Below are 9518 nucleotides of genomic sequence, written 5' to 3' on the forward strand. Positions count from 1 at the left end.
ATCCTCTCCCGATGTAAATGCAATTCCCTGCGAATTAATACAGCGTCCTCATCTACAGGATCCTCTATGAATGGACACGCCATTTTGGTCTCTGCATGACGGAAATGTGTGCAATCTATGAATGTACTGAAAGATTAAATGAGGTATTAAACACCTTTCACTTTAAAAAGGGGCGGAGACCCGGAGGAAACTCTGAGTTTCCCGAACAAAACCTGCTCGCCAGCAGGTTAGGTTCACAGAGTAAGTTGCCGTAGTAACTGACTCTGAGTTTAGATTACCTCTCTTTGTGAAACGGGTTTAACTTACCCCGCTTCACAGGTTTAAGTTACCTCCGTTTCTGAAACCGAAAACTCCGAGTTGCCCTCATTTCGAGGTTAACAAACTCTGAGTTTCGACAAAACCGCCTTCTTGAAATAGGCCCCAGGTCTAGGCCTGTTGTGAGCTAGAAGTTCTTTTATTGTAATTTCTCTGCGTATTTGTGGAAATGGAGAAGAAACTGGTTTATCTTTGGTCCGTGATAGTGCTGCTGTCGGTGGTACTGAGCTCTGCTCTAACCCTGGATATACCAGTATACTTCAAGGTTGGCGGCAGCCTGGAACTGAGGCCTCAGCCGGAGCACACCGCCATAACCGGCATCGTGTGGAGACACAACGGTGATCTGGTGGCTGAGTGGGTGGATAAGGACTCTCCGTTGACGTACTGGGGGGTGTTTAAAGGCCGTACAACTCTGAACACAACCACTGGACGTTTGGAAATTCGAAAAATGAGTAAAGATGACGCAGGGTTGTTTACAGTGGAGATTAACAAGGTTCAGAACGAGAGTTATGCAGCCAGAGTGGTCAAGGAGGTGTCCAAGCCGACGGTGTTGGTAGCATGTAGCCCTGCCTTGGAGAGCTGTGTACTGTCCTGTGATGGAGACACCACAGAGACTGGACCCGTCATCTACTACTGGAAGTTTGAACACGGAGAGTGGAAGCAGAGGGAGAAGGACATTACCATCAATAAGATCGAGGAGATACAAAATAATAAAACGGTCTCCTGCAGGATGAAGAACCCGGTTGGTGAGAAAGAAAGTGACCCCGTGGAGAACCCTTTGTTCAAAAAGCCATCCGACCACTCAGTAGGGTTGGGTGTGGGACTTGGACTTGGCTTCTTCGCCTTAATAATCTTGGCTGGACTTGGCTATTGGCAGCGAGAATCCATCAAGGACCTGGTCTGTCCACATAACAACGGTAACAACGGTGTTGCATCTACGTCACACGAGATGGAAGATGGAAACTCACACGAGACTAAAGGACTCAAGGAGAAGTCAGACAAAGATGGTAAAGTAACACAGTAGTGGAGCTGTTGGTGCATGGAAATGGATCAGATCAGGACTCTACTTCCATCGTGCTCAGATGGCTGTTGCTCCGTACACATTCAGAAAACGTGACCTTTCCATGTGTTCCTGTGTGTTGACTGTTACTTGCATAGAAAGAATATTCAACCTTCATAAACATGGGGTGAAGAGCAACTGCCCCATTTCAGTTCATAGTATTACAGTGGTGGAAGAAGTACTCTGATGTTTTACACAGGTATCATGATCACACCTGTAATCTGGTACAAGTCCTACATTTAAAGCTTTACTGATATTACAAAAGTATCTGTGTCAAGGTACATTTACAGTACCAAAGGTCAACGGGTTCAGACTAATGTAAATAGATGGTGGGACTAGTTTTAACCGTGTGAATTCACCCCAACGAAGCCTTATTAAAATAATAATATCACAATTTTATTTGTTATGAATCTGAAGTAGCACATTATCTGATAACTAGCAAAGCAAAAACTACAATATTTGCCTCAATTCTTGTGGAGTACAAATAGCATCACATTTGTACTGAAGTACTGTACTAGACAACATGTACTCAGCTACTGTACCTTCCACCACTGTAGGATTATGACAGTTCCATACAAAATGGGCAGTAAACTCGATGTGTGAAATACCAAATTAGTATCCAGCCCCTCTCAAAAACACTGTTTAGGTTTTAATTCTGTTGATGGATGAGACTGTGTTGTTATGACTCACCAATGATTCTTGGGAAAAGCAGGATGAACTGCTCAGAAATGTGCAAAGTGCACTGTATGAGAACGACTCAGTGCTGATAAAAGCTCTTATAAATCAAATATCCTAATTCGTGAATGACCTGCTGTCAGTGTTTTATCCCTTTTCAATTATTGCAGATTCCTACTAATGGAATGTGCTTTGTATAAACACACGTTTGTATGACAGGACAGGAGTGTGTCACTGTTCAGTCTTAAAATCAGGATCATGTTAATGTTATTGGACTATCATCTTTGTAATGCACTGCTTTCTGTCATGAATTTTTGTGTTTGCTTCGAAGGTATTTTATCCTTTATTCATTTTCTCCCTTGGGCAGATAGAAGTAGCTTAATGTTATCAATGCTACCATTTTTTTAAATTATTGTTTTTTTCTAGCTCAATACATTTTTGATTGGCATGTAAGTAAAATAGCCTATATCTGTTTACATTTCATCAGTACACCGAATGTGCTACCAGCACTTGCTGTTTTGCTATTTGCTGTGGACATCTGAGATAACGAAATTCTCTGAAGGTGTAAGTCAGTAAATCTAAAATGTATATCATATCTGTGGACTTTGTTGTTTGTTTTACTAAGCAGGCCATTGCATCTTGTGTTTCTATGCTACTTTAGCATCAGGTAAAAATTGTAACATGCCTAATCATCCAGTGCCATCTACATCTACAGTGGTTCCCTTGGGCAGACAGAAGTAGCTTAATGTTATCAATGCTACTATTTTTTTAAATTATTGTTTTTTTTTCTAGCTCAAAACATTTTTGATTGGCATGTAAGTAAAATTGCAGCATAAATAAATTGTACACACACTAATACACACTAGACTTGTCATTATTAGCACGAAACCATACATGAAATGGACGCGGGAGCGAAGCCGGAAATGAGCACGGGTTATCCTCTTGCTCTCAAGTTTCTTCCTCTTTGGTGGTGACGCCAACAGGGAGACGGGTCCAAATGCAGACCTCGGTTCTGACTGGCAGCTCTTCCTGGCATGGATTTAGAAGAAGCGTTCCAAGTTGTCGGCGAGTTTGGACCCTATCAGAAGCGGACAGTGGCTGTTCTCCTTCTGACACAGGTTAGTAAATGTTTTATATGAGTTTACATCCGGGACGAGTTCCTGCAATGATGCTACACTTAGATCCGTTGCAGCTACAGCGCTACGTGGCTTTAACGCTCCGACGGAGGGCTTGAACTGGGGACCCTCAAAATAACATTAATAAACTAATTTCTAACACACACCCTGCGTCGTTTGAGCTGCCAAAGCTTGCTTATAATTTAGCTGGAGCATCAAATGCATTTTACGGAACACAGTTTACACTAATGGGAAACTAGTATTGCCTTGTTTATGGACACGCTTACAAATAAAATAAGGCAGCCCATAACGGAATACTTTGTACACACCAAAAGGGGCTAGTCTTTAATTCGGCAAGCAATACAAAGCTCGTTTAACATAAGTTAATCATGTCGATGCTTGTAACCCCTCATCACTTGCTGACATGGCATCCACCGCCGTGTGACGTTACCTACAACAGACACGTACAAGTGTTGAATTTATTTACGTTTCTTAAAAAGCAAGGCGCCCATAGACTTTTAAAACGTACGCCGAATTGTTTAGAACAGCCCACGCATCCGAAATGTTTTAAGGTACTCATTTCCCACTTGGCATTTAATGTCTCAATTTTCAGATTTGGCAACAAATGTCCACATTTTAAACGAAGTTTGTGTCCTGTATGGATAAGCTAGTCCTCCGTGTGGCTAGCTAACTTAGCTAGTAGACCTCACCAAGGTAGGTAAAAGTTTCCATTTATTATTTACATGATGAGGGCTTTCCTATATTTCTTTATTACCTTTACTTGTTACCATACCATTAGTATTTCTACTTAAATAAAGGCTCTGAGTACTTCTTCCACCACTGATTATGAGCACAGAGTTCTAGCTGAAGAGTATGGTTGCCAGGTTTGAAAAACAAATGGATTCTTTTCTGGACCCTGTACAGTTTCAGACCATGCCTTCCAGTGGTGCTGATGGTCATGTCATTGGTTTTACTTCTAGCAGTTACTCAGCAGGTTGGTGGTGCTGTGTTCTGTGTGTTTCAGGTGTACATGGCCTGTCAGTCCATGCTGATTGTTCTGGTTGGATCCACCCCACAGTTCCGGATAGAGCAGCAGGAAGGCGCCCCACTCAGCCAGCAGGAGCTCCCCCAACAAGTCACCTTTACAGAGGACATCGACTCCATTGTGACTGAGGTGAGGGAGCCAGGATTTATATGCACTCTCACTTTTCCCCAGCTGTGGCCTGTGATTCAGCTTGTGTGCTCATTTGAATCACCTTAAGTGCACAGATAAAGCCTAGAAAGGCTCTAAGTGGTTTCTGTCTTTTCCTCAGTGGTTTCTCATCAAGCAGCAGGCCTATAAAGTCAGTCTAGCTGGGTCGCTGTTCTTTGCTGGGCTTCTGGTGGGGAACGTCATCTTTGGGCCTCTCTCTGACAAGATCGGCAGGAGACCCGTCTATTTGATAGGTGAGGAGAACCACAGATGACAGATTTATCCTGTGGTTCTTTGTCTATTTTAGCTACAAGCTAAAGGTCAAATCTCTCCTCTGTCCCCAGGTCTGTTTTTCGAGGTGGTCTTTGGTTATGTGACGGCCTTTGCGCCAAGCTATGAGGTCTTCGCGCTGTCTCGCCTCCTGGTCGGGCTGATGAACGGTGGCATCGGCCTGGTCTGCTTCGTCCTCACTCAGGAGTACGTGGGCAAGTCCTACTGGGCCATGACCGGTAGGAGAACACCAAAGCAATCATTTCACTTTACACGGTGTCTTGGTTTTTTACCTGTTGTCAAATTATTGCTGAAGTTATGAGTTGATTATTGGTGTGGATTTTTTTTCAGGGACATTGACAAGTATGACTTTTGCGGTCGGTATCGCTCTGTTCGGCGCTCTGGGCTACGTCATCCGGCCGTGGAGGAGCCTGGCCACAGCAGCCAATTCGTCTGGGGTCCTGATCTTCCTGCTCTCTGTGTGAGTACAAACCTGCATCCAAATAAAATATACTGGTGGTTTTCTCAGGGGATGTTCTTCAGACCTACAACAAATGGTTAAAATATTGTAAACTCTTTTATTTGATCAGCTCCAGTTTCAGTGCAGCACAGAAATTCAAGGAATATAAATAAAATGCTGTCAAATCAGAGCAGAAGTGAAAGGAACACATCAGAGTTCAGCTTCTTTTAGCATCTTTTCTACAAGCCATGTGTTACATATCACAGCTAATCATCCTAATGTGTTTGAAGGTATTTTAAAAGTATTTTCTGTGCCTTTCTAGACATCCATTGTAGTCAGTTCATGTATGATGTAAATTGTATTAGCACACTCTGAAAGTGTACTTCAGGTAAATAATATACTGCAGTGAATGTTTTAGTTAACATTATGATGTAGATGTTGGACCAAAGTCTGCAGACACACTGAATTACTGCAAATCAGCAATGAACAGTAACACTGATGAAAATGAAAGCATGTCCTGGGATGGAGCACGTGATACAAGTCTAATTCATTTTCATACGACACAGAAATGAAAGGAGACCAACAGTTGAATAAGTTAGACATTGTAAAAAACCTTTAAATGGTAAACACACTGGTGAGGTTCTGTCCATGTCTGCTGCATTTTCACAACCAGAAGTTAAAATCTTAGGAGTAACGTAGTTGTGCTGTTTATGATCATTGGCCCAAATAAAAGCCTGTAACATGTTTTTAAAATATGACTTAATGGTGAGAAACACAACCCACAATGCAACACTTCCTCTGACTCGCTCCCTTCAATCAAACACCTCCTGTTATAAGTATGTTAAAGTCTGGTCCTTGAATATAGTTCAGTCCCCTTGTTTTCAAACTTGGTACCAAGTCACAAATGTTTTGGCCCATCCAGTGATCTGTCCCTTGCGCTTGTGTCCTCCAGCTCTCTTCCAGAGTCTCCTCGCTGGCTGTATTCCCAGGGTCAGACGTGGCGAGCTGAAGAGGTGAGTGGCTACCGATGCTGTGTCTGGGTATGTGAGCGTCTGCAGAGCTGAGGTTTCTCATCAGTTTAAGCCTCCAGAGCTGCTTATTTGTCTGTAGTTGTCACATATTTTATCCTATACAGTGTTAATATAATTATTACCTATCACAGAGCCTCGCCAATGTCATGGTAAGCATTTTTTTTTCTCAAATACTTTTGCGTTTTCTCACAATTCATCTTGAATTTCCTGTGAACCACAGAGAAAGGCTGAGTTGTACCCCTCTGGTCTATGGTTTGGACTGTTGCTGTCACTGTGGTTGTGGCACAGTGGTTAATAAACACATAGTTACACACACTACATGCAGGGTGTGTGCGCTGTGGTTGCCGAAGCCTGTGGGGACCAAGCTCTTACTAAAACAGACCTTTATACACATAGGTAGTCTATACCTGTGGCTGGAGGGAAGAGGGGTGAGGTGCTGCTAAAGCAGGTAGTCCAGGTCGTGTACATGTGAGTGCTTTAAAGATCAGGGAAGAGGTGACACAGCTGGATAAGCTGGGAACAGGAATACCAACAAGTTGACTAGGTTACCTTTAAGAGTTGGTTGCTATTGGTGACTGTAAGCATATGGTATCATAAAGAAGAGCTGGCTCAGTGTAGGAGGAAAAGATGTGCTGGGACATAGAAATGCTTTAGTTTCCAGAGGGTTGTAAGTCTGACTGAGGCTGAGGTTATTGTCCAGTGTAATTCCAAAGTATCTGAAGGACTTCTTGATGTGAGACTGAGGGGGTGGACTGGTGTATTGGGGTTTTGAGCTGTTAAGGTGGAGAGAGTTCTCCACACACACACACACACACACACACACACACACACACACACACACACACACACACACACACCACTGTGAGGTGCCACTGTTGACAGTAATACTGTGTCAGCCCTGCACCAGAGTCAGCTTAGAGCTGATGCTCATCTACATACACAGTTTAAAATATGTGCACAGTGACAGAGCAGAGCTAAACTGAGGCACAGCCGTACATGCATCACGTCAGCAGCCAGACTACGAAGCCTAGATTGTCAGCTCCAAAGTGAAACCAGTGAGCCGCGGTCAGTGGATACAGAGCTGAGGAGCTTGGTTTTCTATATGACTTTAAAGCTACAGATGGAAAACAAAGCTCCTCGTTATCAGGTGGGGTGTCGCACTGAGTTGTGACCATCACAGAGAAGAGCTTTGTAGGCTTCTGTCAGCAAAAGTAAGAAAGAAAATCAAGTACAGGAAACCCCCCCATTCATATAAAATCCTCCAGCTTGCTTCTCTAAGCCACAAGTGACAAATGGGCCTTGTGTGTTGGCCTCTGAACTGTGTGCTAGTATATAAGGTTGGAGGGGGGGGTCTTGTGATCAGAAGGTTGCTTTTTTTATCTCCACTTTCTCCTTCACCAGGGTGAGTTTGAGCAGAGGAGTAAAAGTCCTTTTGTCTTTCTTCTTTGTCTTTTCTGACTTGATCTCAGTGCCACAGGTTCAGGAGAAGAATGAGAAGCTAAAGGTTTGACTAAGACGACCACGGGGTTAGGACACACTGAGTCCACAGCAGCTTCCTTAAATTCTTGAACTGCACAACATGTTGTGATATCATTGTAAAAAGGAATTGGGTGGGACCACAAACTCCCAACCAGCTTGTGCCAGAAGTAGAATGAGTTCACTAGGAACTGTCTCAGTGGTCAGTGACTCATCTTCCTCAGTAACGGAGCCATGTTGTTCTGCTGTGTTCTGATTGGAGGTTCTGCGCCACATGGCACTTAGGAACGGCAACGCTGCTAACAAGCTGATGTTGCGGCCAGTTGGGGTCACTAAAGCCGGTAACCATGACGACAGGGGTATGGGTGTCCTGCAGCTGGTGATCCATCCAGTCCTCCGTCTGAGGACCATGGTGCTCATGTTCGTTTGGTAAGTACCCCGTCACAGAAGAGGAACAAAGCATGCAAGCTGCTGCAGGAACAGACTGATGCACACAGGGTTGCTGGTTCAGGTCCTGCTGCCGCCACAGACATTCCAAAACCATTACAGTAGTGCTGCTACCAATATGGACACCCCTATGATTTGTGTCAATGCTGTCTTCACTGCCAGACCCAAATAAAGTTGCTGCTGCTTCTCCGCCTCCGTCTGAAACTGTTAGCCCACCACAGCTTCTGTTTCTGCTTGAGCTATTTAAGATTCATCTGCTGCTCTAAAGTATTTCTGAGGTACGTTCTGATGCCCAGAGAAGCAGCAGAATCGTCTGTAGAAAGTTTAACTGTAGTCAAGTGTAATGTCTCAACCTCCTACTGCAGGGGTCGGCAACGTCCGGCCCGTGGGATGAATTTTAAAACGTTATATTTATATAGCATGAGTCCGAGTCCCACGAACAGCGTCCAGTCCTTTTTAATGTTATATTATGACTATTAATTTGAGTTCAGTTTGACACTTTCAAAGGTTCACCGTGAGTCGCTCTGTAACCACACCCGACACCCCCCCTCCCCAGCACTGTGCTGCAGCTTGTGGTGATGGAAATGTTGAATGTTTTCCTTGTTTCAGGAGCAGAGAGCAGTGGCAACCAAAAGCCTGAGACTCAGCAGGCTGCATCCTTTAGCTTGTCTCTGATAAATACTAAAAAGGGAAGTTGACGTGAACAGATGAACCGTTTTACTGTGCTGTATAAACATGGGACTCTGTGGTTTGTTGTCAGTGCGCTGTGGTAACCCTCAGGTGGTGTAAATACTGCTTGGAGTTCACCCAGAGTATTTTCAGTGTGTGATTTAAAATAAAGTAATAGAATTTCACACTTTGAGAAGTTGTAGCGTTTCTGCTTCCTGAGTTGACAGTAAACAAGCTCCTCTGCAGGTGGTGCGGGATGTGTAAACAGGAATTGAAGAGAGATTTCCATGAGCTGCTGAGAGTGCTGGGTCACCATCAAACACCTGTGTGTGTGTGTGTGCTTGTGTGTGTTGCAGGTATGCGTGCAGCCTGGTGTACTACGGTCTGACTCTGGGGGCCGGCGCCATGTCCGGTAACCGTTATGTTAACATGGCCATGTACGGCCTGGTGGAGCTGCCCGCCTACCCTCTCTGCATATACTTCATTAACAAGCACTGGTGAGACACACATCAGGAAGCCTGACACCATCTACGTGCTCACACCTCAGTGTGTGCTCGTCCTGCCTGTTGAATGGAAAACGACACTCTGCTTCCTCAGACTTCATGACAGTTAATTATTAACTTTCTGGGTTTGTTTATTCCATAATCTGCTGACTGACACATTAACACTGTTAAAACCTGAGGAGAGAAGTTGGAAGGTGGGTTGGTCACAGCCTCCACCGAGGTGGAGTGGTGTGTGCTGAGTGGTGTGTCTTGTTTTGCAGGGCTGGGAGGAGGAAGAGCATGGCCAGCTTCCTGTGGCTGGGTGG

General features: G+C 44.3%; 2 protein-coding genes across 2 annotated transcripts in view; both read left to right on the top strand.

Moving 5' to 3' along the window:
- The first annotated feature begins 426 nt into the window (after positions 1 to 426).
- Positions 427 to 1897, top strand: LOC109963836 (uncharacterized). The gene has a single exon (XM_020606716.1). It carries the CDS (start codon positions 485 to 487, stop codon positions 1337 to 1339), a length of 855 nt encoding a protein of 284 aa, XP_020462372.1. The 5' UTR covers positions 427 to 484; the 3' UTR covers positions 1340 to 1897.
- A 1097-nt stretch (positions 1898 to 2994) lies between these two features.
- Positions 2995 to 9518, top strand: part of slc22a15 (solute carrier family 22 member 15) — a 7044-nt gene continuing 520 nt past the window's right edge. The window contains exons 1-9 of the mRNA XM_020606663.1: positions 2995 to 3168; positions 4190 to 4339; positions 4479 to 4611; positions 4702 to 4866; positions 4979 to 5108; positions 6040 to 6100; positions 7857 to 8023; positions 9067 to 9207; positions 9474 to 9514. Of these exons, the coding sequence (XP_020462319.1) occupies positions 3085 to 3168; positions 4190 to 4339; positions 4479 to 4611; positions 4702 to 4866; positions 4979 to 5108; positions 6040 to 6100; positions 7857 to 8023; positions 9067 to 9207; positions 9474 to 9514 (1072 nt within the window). The 5' untranslated portion in view covers positions 2995 to 3084. The remainder of the gene's footprint in view (positions 3169 to 4189; positions 4340 to 4478; positions 4612 to 4701; positions 4867 to 4978; positions 5109 to 6039; positions 6101 to 7856; positions 8024 to 9066; positions 9208 to 9473; positions 9515 to 9518) is intronic.

Source organism: Monopterus albus, unplaced genomic scaffold (genome assembly GCF_001952655.1).
Source record: "Monopterus albus unplaced genomic scaffold, M_albus_1.0 scaffold80.1, whole genome shotgun sequence".
Classification (NCBI taxonomy): Eukaryota; Metazoa; Chordata; class Actinopteri; order Synbranchiformes; family Synbranchidae; genus Monopterus; species Monopterus albus.

What these genes read in the sequence shown, in the direction of transcription:
- LOC109963836 (XM_020606716.1), top strand. Translation starts at nt 485, where the DNA reads ATGGAGAAGAAACTGGTTTATCTTTGGTCCGTGATAGTGCTGCTGTCG.